The 22,573-nt window shown below is 43.9% G+C and overlaps 1 protein-coding gene across 1 annotated transcript in view; it reads right to left on the reverse strand.

The window, feature by feature from the left end:
* The window catches only part of atp2b3b (ATPase plasma membrane Ca2+ transporting 3b), a 30,440-nt gene extending 8,544 nt beyond the window's left edge, over positions 1-21,896 (reverse strand). Inside the window, exons 1-22 of the mRNA XM_071521289.1 lie at positions 21,647-21,896; positions 18,267-18,464; positions 16,290-16,544; positions 15,387-15,512; positions 12,985-13,110; positions 10,912-10,953; positions 10,568-10,732; positions 10,009-10,080; positions 9,665-9,807; positions 9,093-9,225; positions 7,778-7,887; positions 7,296-7,430; positions 6,850-6,956; positions 6,582-6,657; positions 6,222-6,380; positions 5,875-6,054; positions 4,973-5,060; positions 4,769-4,875; positions 4,092-4,283; positions 3,056-3,269; positions 2,246-2,457; positions 294-401 (exon numbers count right to left, since the gene is read on the reverse strand). Coding sequence (XP_071377390.1) covers positions 294-401; positions 2,246-2,457; positions 3,056-3,269; positions 4,092-4,283; positions 4,769-4,875; positions 4,973-5,060; positions 5,875-6,054; positions 6,222-6,380; positions 6,582-6,657; positions 6,850-6,956; positions 7,296-7,430; positions 7,778-7,887; positions 9,093-9,225; positions 9,665-9,807; positions 10,009-10,080; positions 10,568-10,732; positions 10,912-10,953; positions 12,985-13,110; positions 15,387-15,512; positions 16,290-16,544; positions 18,267-18,464; positions 21,647-21,896 — 3,198 coding nt within the window. The remainder of the gene's footprint in view (positions 1-293; positions 402-2,245; positions 2,458-3,055; positions 3,270-4,091; positions 4,284-4,768; positions 4,876-4,972; positions 5,061-5,874; positions 6,055-6,221; positions 6,381-6,581; positions 6,658-6,849; positions 6,957-7,295; positions 7,431-7,777; positions 7,888-9,092; positions 9,226-9,664; positions 9,808-10,008; positions 10,081-10,567; positions 10,733-10,911; positions 10,954-12,984; positions 13,111-15,386; positions 15,513-16,289; positions 16,545-18,266; positions 18,465-21,646) is intronic.
* Between the last annotated feature and the right edge of the window lie 677 nt (positions 21,897-22,573).

The following is a 22,573-nucleotide window of genomic DNA, read 5'->3' on the forward strand; positions in this document are numbered from 1 at the left end:
TGACCAGCAGACGCTATTGTACCGTTTTACTGGGATGTTGTGTCTTCCTCCAATTATATAGTATGTCCACCAAAAGTGTACTTTTACAAATTGGATCAGATAATACCAGATCATTTAAATTGTCAATTTCAGAACAGATTGAATATAATAGAATAGAATAGAATTATCTAGGTCAGTGTGAAAATGTTTCCTTGGCTTCATCTCTGGGGAAAAGCTATAGTGTGTGTAAAGCAGGCCTGTCAGCCCACACGAGCTCGGTGTGGTTTGACTCAGCAGCTTGAAGAGCTACTCACCTGCCCCCAGAGCAACTCTCCAACTCCCACAAACAGACACCAGAGCCACTGCTCCACGTTGAGAGGGGCACAGCTGAAGGGCTTCCCTCCCCACTGCACGATCACGACCTACAGCAGAAACACAGAGAGGGGAGGGGTTACTCTCGGATACTGTCGCACTGAGAAACACAACGTCAGGGGAGAAAATCATCACTGCGCCATCCATTCCTGCTGTATCGATCGCAATCTGTACTGTAAAAACAAAACCACCGGGATGCGTCATCAGTGAACACCTCTCCCTTCTACTCTATCACGACCTGAAATAGGAAATACAAGATGTTATCACTGTAACGCCGATCCCTGCTGCATCGAAAACAATCTACAGGAGAGGCGCATTACAGGCACAGGCAGACATTTTTTATCTATTACGATCTATAGATACAGAGTATTTATGGGTACAGCTAACTCATTACCAATGTTACCAGTCTCTCTTAATGCCTGTTCGCATTATAAAGACATTACTTCGTTAAGTCTGGTCACAATATGCAGAATTTGGCATGGCATGGCAACATAAAATGTTTTAATATAATATAAAAATGTTATGTTATGTGTATCCATACTAGGACCATTACAGGATAACATGATGCCCATATCCCCTTTTCCTATCTACTGCGTCTACTGCAGTCTCCACTGGAAAGGCAGCACACTGAAATGTCACAAATTAGTGTTATGAAGCGTTATTTGTGTAATTTCCTACAGGGGAAATACTAAGCTGGGAACAAATGACGTCAGCCACAGTAAGCTTTGCAACTTCCACTCTAACTCATTTGACACTCCGTACAAATGATTGATTGAATTTGTTTGACAAGTTCATATTTAGGAATATGAAGAGTTCCAATATAATAAGCACAATCCTGAGGCTTGTTTTCACTGTGGTTCTTTAAACCCGGACCGCAGTGACAAAAATCTCTACAGTACACAAGGTCTGTTTGCTTGTGGTTGTAGGGACAGCATTTTAAACAGTAACATGATCATTTATACCAGGAACAAGGCTTATCAGAGTCAGTATCATCGTAACACTATACTGCACAGTCATAACTTTCATTTGGAGTATGATATAGTGTATCACGTACTGTAATAATATCCTACAGAGAGGGCAGATCAATCTTTCTTACTGATCTCTCTCTCTCTCTGTCTCTTTCTCTTCCACCTCTCAGGCTGCCTCCACTCATCTCTGTCATCTCTCCCTTTTTAAATCCCTCTGAACTGTATCTTTCCACTCTCTTCCCTCGCTCTCTCACTCCAAAATCACCCATCCCCCCTTTAGCTCTCTCTGTTCTCTCGCTTCTCCCTCCAGTACCACAGAGCAAGAAAGAGGTTTGGAGACTATCCCTCTTCTTCTCTCTATCCCCATCTCTAACGCTGTCTCGGCTGTTCTCTGTTTGCTTGCCTCTGTGTTTGTGTGCCGACAATTCCCTGTTCAATGCGTCTCTTCTGTATTCACTGTGAGTAGAATCAACAAACATCCCTTACATACTGTGGTTGGGATGGTAAAGTTTTGAATCTTGAATCTCCTCATTGTTCATTCTTATGTGCACAGCAAAGGTCCCTAGTACCATAGGACAGAAAATGGGGTTGGAGTGTGATGTATGCTGATAGCAGCAGGACAACATGACTATCAACTAGCTCTGTGCAATTCCCTTCCCTTCTTTTCAAGACCTGGAAATGATCATGACATTCATTTTCTATACTTTTCCAGACACTTTCCAGATCTGCGTCATAACCCAAACTACAGAAGGTGGTGAAAACAGCCTAGGCCATCAGCAAAACACAGTTTCCATCAGTGGATGACATTCATGTTATATGTTGCTTTAGAAATACAGTCACCATAATCACCAAAATCACTGAGTAACAACCACTTTTCTCTTTTCTCCCTCTCCGCTTTCCAACCTCCCTTTCGCCTTTCATCTTACCTGCACGGCGAAGGTCCCCAGAACGATGGAGCAGAAGATGGGGTTGGCGAATATGCCGTCAAACACGTTTCTCTCTCCGTGGATCTTGCGCGCGTTGATCTCGTTGAAAAGCTGCATGAGCACGAAGGTGTTGAAGATGATGGTGTAGTGCTCGGACGGAGGGGAGTGGAGCGGAGCGTTGCGGCCGCTGTCGATGTTGAAAATGCGCTCGCCTGGAGGGATGGAGCGATTTCAGGGAGGGAGAAGAAAGAGGAGTGGAGGAAGAGGAGGAAAGAGCGGATGAGAGGTTGGAAAAAGTGAGAGAATCTGCTGTGTTGTTCAATGGGTGCGGCGTTTGTGTGTTTGATCTGCTGCAGGACAAAGAGGCCTCTGAACAAAGTAGTCACTCAAGTGCTTTCAGGTGTTTGTGTGTGTGTGTGTGTGTGTGTGTGTGGGTGCACATCTCTATCAGTGTTTCCCCCTGAATATTTTCTTGGTAAGATGGAAAGGACTCTGCATCTAAACCAGCTAAATCCCTGCTAAATCTATTTATTGGTACAGATACAAATACTATTCCACCCTGTTTCAGTGGTGTGTGTGTGTATGTGTGTGTGTGTGTGTTTCCCCCTAAATATTTTCTTGACTGGGAAATGAAAATGACTCTGCACTCCCTAAACAGCATCTAAACCTACTAAATCCAGACTGAAACTATCCATTGAAACCAATATCAATGATACAAATAGTATTTCATGGTATTTCAATGGTAGGTGAAACTTCATGCCTGTTGCTTTGTGTGTATGTGTGTGTGTGTGTGTGTGTGTGTGTCTATACCTATGAACAGCAGGGTGAAGATGATGACCAGCTGGTAGACTCCATGGCCCAGGATGTTCTTCATCATGGTCAGGGAGATGAGCGGGTTGTTTCGGCCGTAGGGTTTCCGTAGCAACAGGGCCTCGGTGGGGGGCTCGGTGGCCAGGGCCAGAGAGGCGAACGTGTCCATGATCAGATTCACCCATAACATCTGCACCGCCTTCAGTGGAGAATCCTGCAGGGAGAGAGAGAGAGAGAGAGAGAGAGAGAGAGAGAGAGAGAGGAGGGATGGAATAAGACATAGTGATGGTTAGTGATGTTTGTGGTTTCAGTCATGAATGGTTTTCTGGTGGCAGGGTATCAGTGTGTCAGCGTGTATGTAAAGTTTAGACTGAAAACAAGAGGCGATCGATCGGACATTTGCTACCAGGACTTTGAAGCGACCTGGCTGAAACGCTTAGTCTGAATATCACCTTTTAAATCACCTCTTAAAACTCACTTTTATAGATTTGCTTTTATGTAATGCTCTTTTGTTAACTGACCCTGACCTCCCTTTTTATGTTTTACTGGGTTTCTTGCTCTGCTGTCTTGTTTTGCTTACATTGTTCTTCTTTTTTTACTGTTGTTTTTTTCCTTTTTTGCTTTTATTTACTCGGTTGTAAAGTTTTTTATAACTACATTGATGTTATTATTATTATTATTATTATTATTATCATTATTATTATTAACAGTTACAAAAAGCTTTACACATGAGTAAATAAAAAACAAATATTATAATATGATTTAAAAAGTGAACAAACCATTAATAATAATAATAATAACAAAAATAGCAACAATAACAATAATAACGACAAAAATAATAATAAAAATATGCAAGTGGATATTCCTTGTGAATCATACATAGGAGAGTGTAGGCACATATGTGTGTCCACGTGTGTCAGTATGCGTCTGCATGTGCGTATGCATGAAAAGCCATCATACACTTTACACTTTACACTTTATACAATTTAACACGCGTCAGCATGTGTCTGCATGTTTCACAGTGCTATCCGTCTACCTGAGTGATGCAGGCCCCGGTGAAGGCCACGATGACGGCCACCACGTTGACAGTGAGCTGGAACTGCAGGAACTTGGAGATGCTGTCGTAGACGTTTCGGCCCCACATCACCGCCTTGACAATGCTGCTGAAGTTATCGTCAGTCAGGATGATGTCGGACGCCTCTTTAGCCACGTCTGTCCCCGCAATACCCTGACAGAGAAGAGACAGAGAGGGAGAGAGAGAGAGTGAGAGAGAATCAGGAAAGGATTCATAGAAGTATTCCGGCATTAAAACTACTTGCAAGTGCTACTGTCTCAATATTGCGTTGGCCTAGCTCCAAGTCTTACCACTTAGACTGAGTGAGAGTCTATTCAAAAAAGAGTTTCATTCCAAAATGAGATGTCCAACATTAGAAAAGCTAGACACCGACTCTTACAAATGTTTGTTGGCTAGAAGACAAAATTCACCATGGAATATCACTTAAGTTATTAGTTATCTTAATACCTTTAGAGAGAATATGCATATTTGAGTGTTTTGGAGCGATGAGCAATCTTTCTCCAAAATGGATATATAGTGTTTTGGAATGATACCAGCTGATGCTTTCTGAGATGATTACAACACATTAATGAGTAAGACAGAAGGATTTTATCAATAAAGAACACTAATAGTGCATAATATTTCAAACAGGGAGTTACCATGGCAAAGCCCACATCAGCCTTCTTCAGAGCTGGCCCGTCATTGGTTCCATCTCCTGTTACCGCGACAACCTGCCTCTGTTCTATGACGGTGCTGTCGATGATGCCTGGACACAGTCGAGAAAAAGAGGTTGTAAAGTGTGTCTGTGTCTGTGTGTGTGCATGTGCGTGTGTGTGTGGGGTTAGTAAAACGCCGCGATTCACCTTTGACCAGTGTGTGTTTGTCGGTTGGCGAGGAGCGAGCCAACACACGGAGTTTGGGCCAGATCTTGTCGATACGTTCCTGTTCGATCTGCCAGTCAAACAGAGAGAGAGGGCTTAGAGAACCTCGTGACTGTTCACTGCTTTCACTAGATGTCACTGTTGATCAAGAGGCTCAGGCACACCCAGCGGTACGCAGGTGTGGCGGAGAGAAAAGGATCAAAGACCTGCACAGAAAAGAGCCTTCCATATACTGCTCTCTTGCATATATAATGAATTTAAACCAGCCTCACTCTTGTCTAGAATGAAAATTTACACAGAGCACAAAGCACATTACACAGAGTATAAAATGTGAATTCAAACGCACTGCACTCTTGGATGTAATGTGAATGTAAATTCACAGTCCATGCAAGAGTGCAGCCATCCATCCTATTAAGCATTCAGCAGAGTTCAAATGATGATGCAAAATAGGTTAAGTGCAAGCAACCTCTGTACAAATGTTTCCTTTGATAGTATGTGCTACTTAAAGTGGACAGATGTGAATAATACAAGAATACAAGTAGGCTTGAGTATTTCATTTATTCAAAGATAGATGTGTCAGCATTTACTAATACACAGGATCTGATGTAAATAAGCTTGTGCTATTCAGGTTGAATGCCTGCATAGAAAGCTGGCTTGGATATTAGAGGAAAGGAGGGGCTGGATGAGAGCAGCTATGTCACTGGGGTTATCAAGTGTGCTCCTCCCATCACAGATGTCTCGCTGAATTAGGTTCATATTTAGTTCATTTTGATTTAGTCCAGCAACATGAAAACGTCCTACGATTACATAAAGAACTATTTTTTTGAACACTATAGGAATATGCATGTTTACTCATCACTCATAAGCTTGCGACCCCAACTCACATCTCCTTTCTCGTTCCTGATTCGTCGGTTGAAGTCTTTGCCCTCTAGACAGATGAAGTCATCCCCAGGGTGGATGATGCCACATTTAGCAGCGATGGCCCTGGCTGTGTTAATGTTGTCACCAGTCACCATCCGCACCGTGATGCCCGCACGCTGGCACTTACGGATGGCGTCAGGCACCTGGAGGGACAGACACATTTGTTTGCACCAAAACTTAACATGACATCCATTTTTAAATACAGATTAGCAGATTATTGTGTATTGTTGATCCCACTAATGCACTGGATTAGGTGCTAACTAAGGAACTAAAAACTAAAGACACACACACACACACCACCCTGCCCTACCTCAGGCCGTACAGGGTCCTCAATCCCAACCACAGTGATGCAGGTCAACTCAGTCACTATGTCTGCCTCGTTGTCCCATTCTGGCTCCGGCTTGCCTGGCAGGTCACGGAACGCAATGCAGATGGTCCTCAACCCCTCACATGCCATTGGTTCAATCACCTATCAATCAATCATCATCAAAACTTCATCAAAACAAAATCTCATCACCCATCATACTACAGTCTGCTTAACTACTTAGGGACTTGTACTCTTATTACACTTGTGCTGTATGTAAAAATATAGTTTACATTCAAATCTTTGAAGTATACAAACTGGATTAAGGCAATTAAAAGTATTTAATATTTTATTTCAGCGGCTCACCTGTTTGACCATCTCATCTCTGTCACGTGGGCGGAAAGTGCGAGGTTCGCCGTTGGCATCCATGATGTAGGAACACCTGGAGAGAGACGAAGGACAGAGATGGAGCCACAGAGGAAAATCTCACAGGTAGAACATCCTCTTTCCCTGAACTCAAACCTTCAACCCAACTCTTTTCCAATCCCCTGTCATCCATGTCATGTCATGTCATGTCATCCCAATCCCTTCATTCCTCTGTCCACCTCCCTCCATCCCTCTCCCCATCACTCACTTCTTCAGCAGGATCTCAGAGGCTCCTTTGCTGTAGAGACGGAAGGAGCCATCAGGCAGCTTGATCACGGTGCTCATGGACTTACGCACTGAGTTGAATGTATAAACCTTAGAGAGAGAGAGAGAGAGAGAGAGAGAGAGACGTAAAACAAATTAGATTCAACTTTATCGTCATTCCACCTTACACGAATGCCAAGTGAAATTAAAAACTTTTCTGGGAGTCATGGAGGAAACAAAATGATACAATTCGAAAAACAAAGTGCTACAATGCAATGGTAAAATTTCTAGCCTATTGAATAAGTATTGGATAAATTCAAATAAGCTGTGACTAACCTTTCTTTCAATCCACAGTTAGGTGAATTGTGTATTTCAGACAGCAATATCTTTTAAATGAGCCATATTAAGTAAGATAACCTGTGAAGGTGGATGTTGCGCTCGGTTCCCTACCTTGTAGAGTTTCTCCTCAGGGATTTGCTCTCTGACAGGGGCGTAGTCCTGCTGCAGGTCTAATACAAATCCCAGCAGGCCACACTCTGTCTTGTTGCCCACCTGCTTAGCCAGACCCCCCTCCACATCAGGCGGCTGATAGAGAGCAAGATTGAAGGGAGAAGGGGGTGGTGGAATAGAGAGGGTGGGGAGAAAGTCAGGGAGAAGCGGAGTGAGGTGTGGAGGGAGAGGGAGAATAAGAAGGTGGGAGGGAGGGAGGAACGGAGAAAGAGGGGGTAGGAGAGAAGGGGAGAATGTGATAAATGAAGAAAGAGGAAAGGAAGAAGAAAACGTTAAAAGAAAGGCACAGTGAAAGGTGAAATTATTTTCCGAGTCCTGAGAATACACTTAAATCATGAAGGGCTGCTGAAGGGTCTGCTGAACGAGTAAGGGAGAAAATGACTGTTAGAACAATGGCATCTCTGTCTCTGTGTATGACTCACCATGATCTTGGAGGTGTAGGCGCTGTTGATAGCGATGGCGTTGACTACTAGATCCAGCGTCCGGGGGTTGACCTGCCCAGGGTCCGGGACCACACGGTGGTGCACATCACCTGGGCAATAACAAATACATATCAATAATAACTTCTGCACCTCCAGCCTGTATGTGTGCTAGCTCCATATGTTACAACGTGGTACAAAGTGTTAGCTAACAATGCACATCTGCACATTCTGCACATATTTCTGACCATGTTACCTCCATTTGTAAATCTGATGCTTATCTGCATGTCTGGACTTTCTGTATATATCTTCTCCCATCTGTACACCTGATAATGTGAATAGCTAGCATTGTACATATCTGCTTCAACTTAAAAATCTGGCAATGAAGAAGTTGGGTCTTTATATATTGATTTGCGTTATTATTTTCAATATGTTGTGATTTTATTCAGTACTCTCAATTTGTCTTATTCTTTTCTATATGCTATTCTCTGCTGCTGCGCCAACCCAATGTCCCTACGAGGATCATTAAACCTCTATCTTATCTTATATATGTGAAGTAACATTTATACTGTATATTGGTTTTTCCAATTGAATAGGCTGAGTGGGCTGCAGCCGCAGGAGCTGTCACCCTTTCCCAAAGTATTTATTTTCTATTGGTTTCAATGGGGAGATTTAGTGACATATGGTCTATATGGTGTTGCAGAAGCTGCTGTACAATGCAGTACAGTATTAACACTTTTTTTACACTTACAATAGGAAGCTGGAACTTGGAAAAGGTACATAGAGAAAAAAGGCTAAAAAGCAGCAAATGACTAAATTTGAACCTCTGTAGACAGAGACGCATTGCGTACAACAGGCGGGTGTAGACTGCACTAACTGTGCAAAACCCCTACACACTATACTGTAGCTCATGAACCAAAATGGGTCACTGTCCTGTTGCTGGTGGATAAGAGTGATAAAGAAGCAATAATATGAAAACTTTCTTTCCACAGTCAGATATCCACCATTTGACACCTCCTCTTACAAAGTAATTACTGGAATGAAAGTAAAGCAAATTAGGGCTATTAAGTTAAAATTCATCTTAACACCTTATAGTGTTATATAATATAATAAATAGTGTTATATAATAAATAGTGAGGATAGTCACCTGTGTTTTTGAAATATTGACTGATGAATTCTTTTCCCAAGACGGAACATTTGTAAGAATTAAACCCTTCATATGTTGTCCTTACTGTGGGTCCCAGGCCACACAAAGTAGGACAACGCTTGGAAAAGAAACCCTCTGTGAATTTCCAGAGAGATTCTGCTTTCCACTCACCTAAGTAAGTCTGCACCACTGTCATGCGGTTGGTGGTGAGGGTGCCGGTCTTGTCGGAGCAGATGGCCGTGGCGTTGCCCATGGTCTCACACGCATCCAGGTGGCGTACAAGGTTGTTGTCCTTCATCATTTTCTACATATGAGATGGTGATGGAAAGCAGAGGGACGGGTGAGGTGGAAGGGTGGGATGGAGCGATTTATGGATGGAGGGAGGGAGGGAGGAGGGACAGAGGTAGGCAGTGAGAGATGGATTGAGGGGAGGAAGGAGAGAGGGAGAGGGAAGAAGGGGAAGAGGCAGAGAGAAAGTCATTAATTGTTCAGATGGCAATTTCAGTAGCATGCTTTTAACCATTAGATATCAGGCTTTACACAGATTGAGGATTGGGGTTTAGTTACTCTTCAGTTGAAGTACCAGATAGGTGGGATTTACTGCATCGGCACAATACCAAATTGACTTTCAAATAGTTTCTGGCAGTTATTGTATTGCCCAGCCATGTGGTAGTCTAAAGACAAAATTTGCCCACACTATTTGATCCTGGTCTGATATACACAGTCCACACAGATGGGTCTACCTTGACAGAGTAAGCCAGAGAGATGGTGACAGCGAGAGGCAAGCCCTCCGGGACAGCCACCACCAACACAGTGACTCCGATGATGAAGAACTTGACAAAGTACTGGATGTAGACCGGGGTACACTCTGCCAGCCACGCATGACCTGCAACACACGCCGCATGTGTTACGTCTTAAAGAGCAGTTACGAGCAGTGACTCATAAACAACACAGCCGTAAACATTTGACAGCACAGGAAAAAGATTGACATCCGTAAGATTTGGCAGAGCCTGACTGGAAGTGGGAGGGATGCATTCTGTGTGTGTTTGTGTTTGCATGTCATCTGTTGTAACGTAAACAGACAGACCTTCCACGACAAATGTCTCGATGACAAAGTAGAGCACCAGGATGATCACGGTGATGGCCGACATCACCAAACCTGTGGGAAGATCCAAAGAGGGGATCGGTCCATCAGTGTGTCACTCACTTATTCTATCCTAACTTTGTTGAATATCTCTGTCACGCGCGAATGATGAGGCGCTGTGTGGTTCATCATCACTCCACTCCTCTACCTGCGCACTATCAAACGTCATCACGGTTTACAACACTTGAGAAAATCGGTTTCTACAAATAATGTCTGTTCTTTATCAAGCAGTACCTAATTAATAAAAGGAATTTGTTGTACTATTGTGAGAATGTGACTATGAAGCTTCGCACTTTAGCTGCAAATTTTCACACAACTCCCACAATTCACTTCTCGTATTCACAAAGAACTATACGTCATTGCCACTGAGCAGAATCTGTGCTTGTTCATTTTTGGCATAGAGATCTCCTGAATGCTGGTTCCAACCAACAAAAGCAGAATCCAGATCACCATAAACAAACCTCTCTGGAACCTGTACAGTTTATGTATGATGGTGCTTTACCCGCTTTGCCAATCTGAACGGCCAGTTTGGTGAGTTTGCCCTGCAGAACGCTCTTCTCTTTCTTAGGAACGCTGGTCTTCTTCTTCTCTCTGTCCTCCACCTCCCCTCCCTCAGCACTCTTCAGAGGTTGCATCTCCATGGCAACGCCCCCATCCTGCTTCTTGGCTGAAATACACACACACACACACACACACACACACACACACACACACACACACACACACACCTCCTCTTCAGCACTGCACCTGCAGATGAAGTAAGCTCATCCCACATCCCAACCAACCCTTACTTTAACACAAACATGCACTGATGCACACGCAAACACACAAGTCATGACCCTTTACCTTTGTTCTGATTGTTCTCCACAGCTCCATCAGGTTGCTTTCCTGAGAGAGGGAGAAAGAGAGAGAGAGAGGGAGAGACAGAGAGGGAGAGGGAGAGAGAGACAGAGACAGGGAGATAGAAAGACAAATTGTGGAGAAGAGGTGTTCACATGTATGAATATTCATAAATAATCAACATCAGTTCATATTTCTTATCTCAGGACACCCAAAAACACACGCCAAAAAACAGAAACCCACAACAAAACAATACTGAAGGGGGCACTGATACAGGTACACACATCTTCATACACTGGGTCAAGAGGCTGAGAGACATTTTTTATATGTACGGAGTCGATACAGTAGATCACTGTCACTGTCACTTTCACTGCACCGTTTACTGGGGTCCATTCATTGGCTGAGGAGAGGAACGGGGCGGGGCAGACAACTTTATGCTCACATACCATTGGTGACTGTGCTGTAACTGGCATCTGCAGAGTTGAGGAACTGAGTACTTTCCTCTGTTTGGAGGGGCAGTGGAGAGTGTGTGAGGGAGGAAGGTTTTGGGGTATTTGAGAGGATTTGGTAAAAAAGGGAAAACAAAAGAGAACAAAAAGAAAAGAATGAAAAACTCAAATAAACAGTGAATGTGTGTGTATGCATGCATGACTAGACTAGTCGTTTGTAGATGACGATATAAAATGTTTTTTCTTTAATAGACTATAACCTCTATTTCAAAATGAGAGACGGATCAAAGAGAAAAGTAAACATATCCCCATAGCAAACCCATATTGCATGAGGAAAAACTAACAAGTTATGGCATTTGTAGAAGTCTTATGAATTATGTATTGGCTCCAGTAAATGGCTGTCTGAATGATCCAGCCCACAGAGGCTGCTGCACTGAGTGCAAAACATTCCACTGCATAACTAACACTTTGGAAACAGAATGAGGATGAAAAGCATTAAGACTGTTTTTTCATTAAAAAAAAAAAAAAACACCATCAGCTAAATTGTTGCTGTCCATCTGTGTTTTCTTCTTTGTCACAGACCTTTTCCCTATTTCAGGATCCCAACAACACAATACACATTCCCATGCATAAGCAACTGCAGTGGTATAGATATGGATGAGTGCACTAGTAATGATATTAGCCTTAAGTGCCTTTGAAAGTATGTGTAGCCTTTGTTGTTGTTGTCTGCAGCTCTGCTCTGGCTGCGAGGACTTCCAAAACAAATTTGAGCGTGGACTAATGCTTCATCCGTTGACCAACCGACACCCTCTTCCCTGAATCTCTCCGGCTCTCTCTCTCTCTCTCTCTCTCTCTCTCCCCTGCTCTTTCAATAATTGATTCAATCTGCAGCCTCTCTCTCAGATTAAGGGAGGGAAAGAGAGAGAGGGGAGCGCAATAGCAGAGATGGAAAAGCGAAAGAGGGCAGAGGAGCGAGGTAAACAAGAGATAAAGTGAGAGAAAGAGAGAGAGAGAGAGCGACAAGCCGAGAGAGGGGGCGTGAGAGAGAGAGAGAGAGAGAGAGAGAGAGAGAGAGAGAAAAGGAAAGAAAAAGTGAAAAGAGGGATGGAGAGGATGTGGGCTAAATTATCCATGAGGTTAAACTGGTGTGTTTCCTGTTGAAGCTCTTATCTGAAATCAGTTAGGCAGCAACCCCCTACCTCTACACACACACACACACACACACACACACTGCCATGTGTGAGTAAGTACATGTTAACTGACGCGAACATTTCGGAGACCAGTTTGAAGTATTCATGTGGAGGTGGTGGAGAGGTGTGAGAGAGCCTGTATCTTTCAGCTTTCTGTAAGCATCTTTCTCAAGTTAAGATGGCATCTATTCACTTCACATCTATTCATTCCGGTACTTCAAGAACAACACCATTTGGCCTTCTGATGTATTACCAAATATGAAGTCTATTCAACTTGCAATATAGGCAGATAAAACAAACTCTACAGACAAGCTCCTGTACAAATTCAACAAAAAAGATCCCTCTCCCTCTCTCTTTCTTCCTCTCATTACAGCCCAAAAGGCCTTTATTTCATTTTTAACATAACAACATCCTTCATCTGATTCCTCTCTTGCACTTACCTTTCTTCTCCTTCCCCTCCTCCTCCACTTCTCCGGCGCCCAGCAGGGTGAAGATGATGCCAGTCTGAGAGTTGACGCCCACAGCCGTCACCAGCATCCGCCCTGAGCCCTCCATCACATGGGTACCTAAACATCCGTATATACTACTGGATTAGCTTCACTTAAATTTGGTTAAGTTTACTGTAGTTTGCACATATAATAGGACATGAATATCAACAATGATGTGTTAGAGGATTATGCAGGGGCCAACAGGAGCCCAATGGGGCTTGTAAAGTGGCGCCCCCAAGTGGTCACAGATAAGAATCAACAAATCATGAGTTTGGGATTACAAAGTTCTATCTGGGTAAAGAGCAAAACTGTTAGTGAAATCTATGTTAATAGTTCAACAAGGCCTGCACCTACATGGTATTTTGAATGCAAACTATCCAAATCCTGGGCCAATTAGAAACTGGATTCTTTAAAAGGGTCCAAACAGAGATAAAGCCTTACCATTCTGTAAAGTCAATCTGGGTTTGGTTCAATAAGATTCTGTCACATCAAAACTAGATAGAAACAAATCAGTTTTGATATAGTTATATTTATAAAATAAGCTGTAACAAGTCATTTTGATCAACAATTGTCCCACCTGTCCCAGTCCCCTACACCCCTCGTCATGATACGTCACATCATGAGCCCCTGTTATCACAATAATGTCAGTTTCCAAACTAGAAATTTCACTTCAAACACTGATTTGATTCTCAAAAACTAATTTCAACAATAAAATGTTTTGATGAACAAGGCAGCCGTATTGCAGTATTACAGTTTTGACCTGTAATAGTAGTGCCACCCTTGGGCCAATTAGTGATTGAAAAAGCTGAAACACAATGGGGAGATGCATCATGCCCCCAAATCAAGTGGCATCCAAAATATTGAACGGACATATATAAGATATATAACGGAGGGACGGACCGGGCCAATCCATAGTCCCTCCCCAAATTTTATTTTGGGAGACAACAAAATAATAAATACACATAAAAACAATAAAATAATTTACAACAACTAGGCTATATCAATTCACTTGTATACTGACTAGCATTGTGTTTGACTGTTGCTTGCCTGTCTCAATCCTGCTGTTCTCTGTTAATGTCTCACTCCTCTCTGCAGCAGTGTTTCTGCTGCTCTCAATCTGTGACAAAGTACTAATTCAATATACTCTAGAAGCTACAAGTGTTGGATAATAAGCCCCTCTTTGGAGCTACAGCACCTTTGCTGATGGGATAATCACCCAAAAGAAATTGGCTAACTCACCCACATAGTATAAATTCATCAGTAGGTAAAAAGAATAAGCTGTAAGGAAACAACAGTGATTATGCTATGCCGACTGCTGTTAGGCTATGTAGCTTCACTTAGCTAGCTAGTGCATCTGAAAGCTAATGACTTAGTTGGTAAACCAGCCATTGGCCTTAAGCCTAAAATCCTTAGTTAGCTTAACTTTTATTATCATGAAAAAGTAAGTGAAGAGTAAGTGAAGTGATAATAACTTTGTTAACTTGAACATTTTTGTATTGTATATTCTATTATTTCTATATGCTATCATTACAATCAATTCACACACACACACACACACACACACAGGAAGAAGTTTACAACCATCAGCCACTTTTTAACACCTCAAAATATACTTTCCAATTTGTCCAATCCCAAACTCTGGGAAAAAATCCAATTGTAAAATCAAATAAAAACAAGAGACACTTGAGCTTCCGAATGTCCTGCCATAATCACCATGATATATTAAACATAAGCAGTTATGCTAATTAGGTCATTAATTAAGATGATTAATGCTTTAATTATGAATAAGTCTACATACTTGTCTTCACATAACATATGGGCAGTATTAATATGAACTCTGTATCTTAAAGCATTTAGGAGCTATAGTAGTTTCCTCATAAATATGCAAATTTGTGCAGCAAGGGGCTCCACAGTCTAATCACATCGTCATCTGCTCTATAGGGGGAACCTGTGGTAAGTATGAAGTTTCTATCATGTATTGTTTTTGAGTCATTAAACATAACCGGGTATGCTAATGAGCTTATTAATTGAACTAATTAATGCATTAATTAGCAAATATTTCTATGTCAACATACTTGTCTTCACATAGCACAGGTGGGGTATTAATATGAACTCTGTCTTAAAGCATTAAGGAGTTATAGAGAAGAAGAAAATCAGTTCTCCCTCAATATGCAAATTTATGCAGAAAGGTACTCCAAAATCTAATCAGATCATCTACTCTATATGGGGAACCTGTGGTGTAATGAAGTTTCTATCATGGATTGTTCTTGAGTTATTGTGTTCAGAAGGATGCGTCCACACACAGACAGACGCCATGACGACATGATGTCATCATCAGCAGTGGGAACACGAACCTGAGAGCAGCATGGGGTCCTTCTCCACAGACTTGCGTACATGGTCAGACTCTCCAGTGAGAGAGCTCTCATCTATCTTCAGGTCGTTGCCCTGGACCAAGATGCCGTCAGCTGGCAGCAGGTCCCCTGGATACACAAATGGAGAGATCAGTGCTAGATTTTATAACATAGTAGTTTATGTCCCTTTTGGTTGGGGACATACAGACGCATGGGTGCCTCATGGGGACATGTAAATGTATGTGTGTCTCTTGGGGACATGTCAGGTACATACCACTAGAAGAGAACATTACTTTTTAAAGGGGAGTTAAGAGCTGGGGAGGTCTATGGGTGCCTGTTAGGGACATCTACAAGTATGGATGTTGGGGACATTTGGGTACTGAAGCTGGGTACTGAGAGAATCCGGTAACTGAAGAGTAGGAGAGATCAGACAAGAACACTACAACTCCCTAAAGTTGGACTAAGAGCCGGTGTAACACTGGTGTCCCAAATAGCCCGTATTTCCAATTTTTATTTCCACTGTGACAGCTGATGTGATTCAGATACAGAAGATGAACCTTGTCCAAGTCAAACCGCTGATAATTAATTCTAAAATGTGAAAAAAACAACTACAACAACTACATTTTCTCCTGAATTGTTGACTTTTGGAGAAATAAGATTTCAGCTGGACACTAACAATATCAAGTAAGATTAGGTCAGGTGGAGTCATGTTACGTTAAGTTAGGTTGTCTATGTGTACACGTATGCCAGTATTCATTCCTAACTGTAGGATCAGTGTATAAGTTCATCTGAATAATGTCAAAAGTGTGAGTGAGTGAGTGAGTGAGTGAGTGAGAGTAAGTACATACTAGCATTCAGCATGTATATGTCTATTTATAGAGGAAGCTTTTTTGACGGTGTCCCTACCGTATTTGACCTGGGCCATGTCCCCCACCACCATGTCGGCCACGGGGATCTGGATGACATTTCCTTTCCGCACTACAGTGAACCTCTGCTCCTGCTCGATCCGGCTCTGTAGACCCCGGAACTGCTTCTCCTTGGACCAGTCGTTAAACGCCGTCACCAGGACGACGCACGCCACAGAAAGCAAGATGGCCGCACCCTCGATCCAGCCGGCCTCCGCCTCGCCTTCCTCCTCACCCGCGGACACATTCCCACATGCTGGAGAGAGAGAGAGAGAGAGAGGGATGGATGGGTAGATATTTTGATAGATACGCAGCTAGAGAGATGATATCAGCGCTCTCCTCCTCCTCCTCTCTCCTCCTACTCTCTTTCAGCCTCACTCTTGTGCTTAGTAGAAACCCGACCTGACCTGGGTCAAACAACATTAACGTGCTTGAAGGACCGGATGGGTGGTGGTATGGATAGCACAATTCAGATTCAGTATGTTTCAAATAAGTTGCTGGAAAGCTAAATGAACTCTCAAATACCCAATGATTATTGCAACCTGCTGGTCCATTAAAGGACCAGCCAAAAGACCACACTGCCTCCTATTTAGTGGCTGCTTTATCTCAGCATGTTTTACAGTTTGGTACCAGTAAAATACCTGAAATATATATAAAAAAATCATCATCAACATTTCACACCTGACTACAGATGTCGATGTTGCACTATGTACTGAAACTAATATGTGGATACTTTGTCTGTATTGTTGCGGCATACTATCTGGTGAGTAGTGTGAGGTATGAGCTTTCAGACTGCGTCCACTTCCTCTCTGCCATGACCTCTCACTGTGGAAAACAGTCCCAGTGAGCTAATGGCAACAATTCTCTTCTTCTCACCCACCCTCTCCCCATTATCCTTTTAATTTGTCCTTCTTCCCCTTTTAACCGTGGAACCAATAAGAAGATGATTAGATCATTACATGGTGGTCTTTTCTCATTATCCCTAACCATCAAGGAAATAAAACAGGAAGAAAGTACAATAACATGTTAATTGAACTCATTACCAAAAGGAAACAATGCTTTCTAAGGCCAGGATTACACTTCTTGTGCTGAATGTGTGGCTCTTTGCTGGAAGTTCTTTCATTTCATTTTGCATCATTCTGTCTCAGATGCATTGCGTTGCAGTGAAGTTGTTGCGTGTGTTGGATTTATTCTGCTTACGCGTTAATAATGCATGTGCAAACTGAAGCGCATGTTGTTTTGCTCCTGTTTTGCAAGATCTCCTTGAGGTCTTCGTGATGAAAACATTTTGTCAGTGAATCGGAGTTGCAACAAAAAATATATGCTGCAATACAGTTATTGATAACCACATCTAATCAGAGTAATTTCAATGCATTTGGGCCAGATGATCCTGGCGTAGAATTCAGCTTGCAGCAACACCGCTGCATTACAGGTTAATTGTGAATCAAGCATAAGAGTACAATGCCAACCCACTGAATCATTTACTTCTGTAAAACTTGACTGCTGCACTGAGGTTTGGTAGACGCACACTTCCAAGTAGGTGATGGTAGATATTTTGGCTCAATGCTCTTTTTTCACCCACATCCTCCCTTGACCCTCCCTTCACCCCTCTTTCCATCCTTCTCTTCCCTATTACCCAAGCCTTGCCTCTCTCTCCCTCATTTTCCTCCTTCTGCCTAACTCTCTCTTCTTCCTCCGCTTCCCTCTGATTCTTGTGCTCCTCAGAACGGAGTATTATGGAAGTTCCAACACTTTTCCTCCCTTCTTCTCCTCCCACAAGCTTTTCTCCCTCCCTCTCTGATTCCTGCTCTGCTCTTTTACCAGGAGACTGATAGGGGGATAAGCCAAATAAGATGATGGATTCTTCCCCTTACCTACCTCTCTCTCCATCCAGCTACACCCTCCAAACTTTTGCTCCTACTCCCCAACTTCCTCCTTCCCCTCCCACCCGATCCGCCCATTGCCTGCCTCTCCCCACCTTCGGTGTCGTCCCCAGGAGGCTGGTAGAAGGAGAGAGCCAGGGAGATCACGGCGGCGATCTCCAGGATGATGAGCGTGACGTCCTGCAGGGCCTCCCACACCAGCTCCAGGAAGGTCTTGGGCTTCTTCGGGGGAATGAAGTTTTGGCCGAACGCCTGGTACCGACGCTCCAGGTCTGCTGGGTCCCCGCTGAGACCTGTGAGAGTGAGAGAGAGAGAGAGAGAGAGAGAGAGAGAGAGAGGGGGAGGCAGACAACAAAAGAGGCAGATGAGGAAGAGAACGAGAGCATTCGAGATGTCAGCAATTTTTAGTTTGCACACAAATGCAGAAACCCACACTCACACACACAACAACAGTAATAAATAAACTGAAAACACACAAGCATACACATACACACTACTAGTCAGTTTTGCTCTATATTACATGAAGTTTGAGGTTTGTTGTCACACACAGAATCACCCAATAACAGCCAAAGCTTACTAGTTAAACTTGCTTTGTTCAGTAAAACAGTTTACCAACACAAACAACACCTTGAAAATCTCTCAGTTATGGCAGCTGACTCCAAATTTCATTTGCGTCCAGACTCCTCACTCGCTCTCTCTCTCCTCCTCAGCCTCCCTCCAACATCTCCATCCTCACCCTCCTCTCCCCTTCAGCCTCACCCCTAAGTGAGTCAGTTTCCATGGCGACGAGGATATCAAGTCAGGGCTTCCTGTCTCCAGCAGGTTTCTGCCCAGCAACAGGTGATGTCACTCCTCCACAGCGCTAGGTTTGGAGCAGTGCTATTTTGTGATTGGGCGTTGGGGAGGGGAACGGCAATTTGTCTGCCGTGGTTGGCCAAGATTGGTGACAATCTTAGTATCCATTTGTGTGTGTGTTTTTGTGTGTTTGTGTGTGTGTTCTGAGACATCCTAGTCCACTGTGCTTGCTGCAGGGAGTCATATGTAGCTCCCAGCATTGCTGAAGAGTTGTGTAGCAATATGACAGCTCAACAGGGTTCAGACAGAGGGGAGGCAGACATAGAGGGTGAGAGATGGAGAGAACGAGCAAGAGAGGAGAGGGGGAGAGAGAGAGAGAGAGAGAAAACAAGTGACCTTATGCTGAGTAATCTTAGCTAGCTGTATCCTCCTTTCATTCGTCCATCCCACCCTCTCTCTCTCTCTCTCTCTCTCTCTCTCTCTCTCATCCATCTCTCCATTCTCCCATTCCTCCTACTCCTCTTCCACAGACTCTCTCTTTGGCTCTCCTCCTCTCTCTCCCTCTCTTTTTCTCCCTCTCTCAATCTCCCCTTGATGTGTCCTTGACAATGCGGCAAGCTGTTCTAGCTTTCCCTCCTCACCCCCTCACCCCCCACCACACACACACGCACGCATGCACACACACACACACACACACACACACACACACACACACACACACACACACACACACTCACTCACTCTCTCTTTCTCTTCATTTCTCCTCCTCCTTTCTCTCTCTGGACTGTGTATATGATGGTCTTATGCTGCAGTGCTGGGGTATCCATATCGGTGTGCGTGTTCATGTGTGTGTGTGTGTGTGTCTGTGTGTGTGTGTGATGCCATTCCATATTAGTTTAACCGATTGATTCCCCCCACTCTGCTCTGTGTATCATATTACGGGTGATGTTCAGCATCAGTTGTATTATAATGTATATGCGTGTGGTATATCGACCCCAGTCTGGATGGCATATGCTATGTGTGTAGCATTGTTGCAGAGTATGCACTGATGTGGGCATATATGACTGGATATTTCTTGATTACTTCTCTACTGTATGTATCTATTTTCTCATCCATCCATCCATCTACCTATTCATCTTGCTCTTCTGTGATCAGTGCTATTGTAATCTTGCTAAGCAGAGGCAGCAGCTTTGTTGTACTGTCGGCTGCATTAGATCTGAAGCTTTGAAAGGGGAGAAAATATCGTCCGCTGTGGGTTCTGAGTGATCCATCACAAGTTTGAGAAGATGGAGTTTCAAGTAATGACGTTAAATTTCTACAAGGTAGAAAACATTTTCCTTCATCTCCGTTTGCGCTTGCGGTTTGGTTTGTCATGCCAAATTGCACCATATGTAATTTGTGAAAATCAACACCGTGAGAGAGAAGCCCATCCAAAAGTGTGGAGAGGAGTGTGTGTGTGTGTGTTTGTGTGTCTGTGTGTGTTGTTTGCCAACTGTGCTTCGTAGGGACAACTTCAGATACATGACTCTGTGTGTGTGTGTGTGTGTGCTGCGTTGTTGAGGCCTGCTGCGCTGATTCCTGACCAGCTCACAGTATCAAATTAGCAACACTCAACACAGACTTTCTGTAACTATACACCTACCAAATCTCTCTCTCGCTTTTTTCTCCCTCTCCCTTTCTCCCTCTCTCTCTCACACACACACACACCTCTCATAAACATAACATGAACATGTACACACTCACACACACTCTTCGTCCTCCATTCACCTCACTCTAGTCCTCGCTATCTCCATCTCATAGTTCTCAATCAGTCATCCTCTCTCTCTCTTTCTCTCTCTCTCTATCTATCTATCTGTCTTTCCCAGCCAACGTCTCTCTGCTGTTGTGTTGCTAGGTTACACACTAGTTAGAGTGGGTGTAGTGTAGTACCACACCCCTGTTAGAACACACACACGCACACACACATACACCACATTCTACCATCACTGGTCATCAAAAATCTATGATTAGTGTAATCCTCTAAACTTGTTCTTGTCTCGAGAGTGTGTGTGTGTGTGTGTGTGTGAGAGAGAGAGAGAGAGAGAGAGAGAGAAAGAGAGAGTGTGTAAGTTTCGATAATGTCGATAAAATGGTGTAAAGTATAAACACTGCCGTAAAGAAACACCTGCAATTACAAGCATACACCAGTCCATCCATGACTACTCATCCATTCATCGATTTACTCTTCTATCCATTCATCAGATATCCACCCATTCATCCACTCCTCCCAATATACTGTACGTCCAGTGATTTCTCTATCTATCCCCTCATCCCCCCATCCATCTACTCCTCCATTCATCCAACTCTCAATGTACCAGTTCATCCATCCATCTACTCATCGATGCATCAAGCTATTCAGCCATATACTTGTCCCACTACTTCTGCATTCATTCAGTTATCACTCCGCAAATTCATCCATCCATCCTTCCAGCCGGCCCACCAGCCAGCAGTCCATCTAGCCACCTACTCATCCACCTATACGTCCATTTATCTGCCCATCCAAATTCTCATCCATTCATCTACTCCTCCATTATTCATTCCACTATCCAGCCATCCATCCATCCATCCCTCCATCCATCCATCCTTCCCAACCATCTACTTATTCATCCTTCCAGCCATCCGTCCATCCCTCCCAGCTCACCATCAGTCGTGTTGGACAGTATTCTCTGGCAGAGCCCGTCTGTGTCTCCGTAGTTCTCCTGGATCTTCTGCAGGGCTTCAGCCCCCCGCAGCTCCATCAGGTCCCTGAGGTCCTCCACCGTGACCCCGAAATCTCCCCCCGCGTGGTTGCCGTCTGCCCGCCCTCCTCCTCCACCCCCGCCTCGAGTCCCCTTGGGGTAAAACTCCACCGCGCTGTTCGCCATTTCCCCCATGGTGGCTGTCGTTGACATGTCGGTGAGGGTTTGTTTTTTTTCTTCCCTTTTTTTTTTACTCCTCCTCTCTCTCTCTCTCTAGTCCGTCCTCCGTTCAGTTCCCCTTTCGTTTGGTTGGTGTAGGGTTGTTCATGTGCTCATCGGTCAAAATCCCTCTTTCCCTCTGTCGCACTTCCTTTCTCTAAAATTGTAATGCTAATGATATGCCTAACCCGGTTTTATTTTCTCTAAGGGGAGTGAAGGGATGTTCTTTTGTTTTGTTTTTGTGTTCTTGATGTTCTTCGCCTCTCCTCACTACCTTGGCAGAGTCTCCTGCTACTCCTTTACTTCTCCATAGGAGGAGGAGGAAGAGGAGGAGGGTGAGGGGGATGAAGGATGATGAGCAGGGGCGGTTCGGGAGCGCAGCGTCTGGCTGAATCCAGCTTTCTTTTCCTTCGTCTCCTCGGCGACTCCGCTCTTTCCTCGTTTCTGTCCCCCTCCCTCCAGGGTCATGGCCAGTCCATGGACGGACGCACGGGCCAGCGGACGGACAGACAGAGGCGGGGGGATGGTGGGCAGATGGAGAGAGGGGCGAGCGAGGCAGAGGCGGCTGAAAAACCAGAGACGGGAAGCGGATCCAGTTCAGAGGTTGCTACTGCTGCACCACCAGGACCTAAAGAGAGAGAGGGAGAGAAGAAGTATTACTACTGTATTTC

The sequence above is a fragment of the Centroberyx affinis genome, unplaced genomic scaffold, assembly GCF_046629955.1.
Source record: "Centroberyx affinis isolate AG114_WGS23_722 - 3 ecotype Tasmania unplaced genomic scaffold, CSIRO-AGI_Caff_v1 ptg000880l_1, whole genome shotgun sequence".
Classification (NCBI taxonomy): Eukaryota; Metazoa; Chordata; class Actinopteri; order Beryciformes; family Berycidae; genus Centroberyx; species Centroberyx affinis.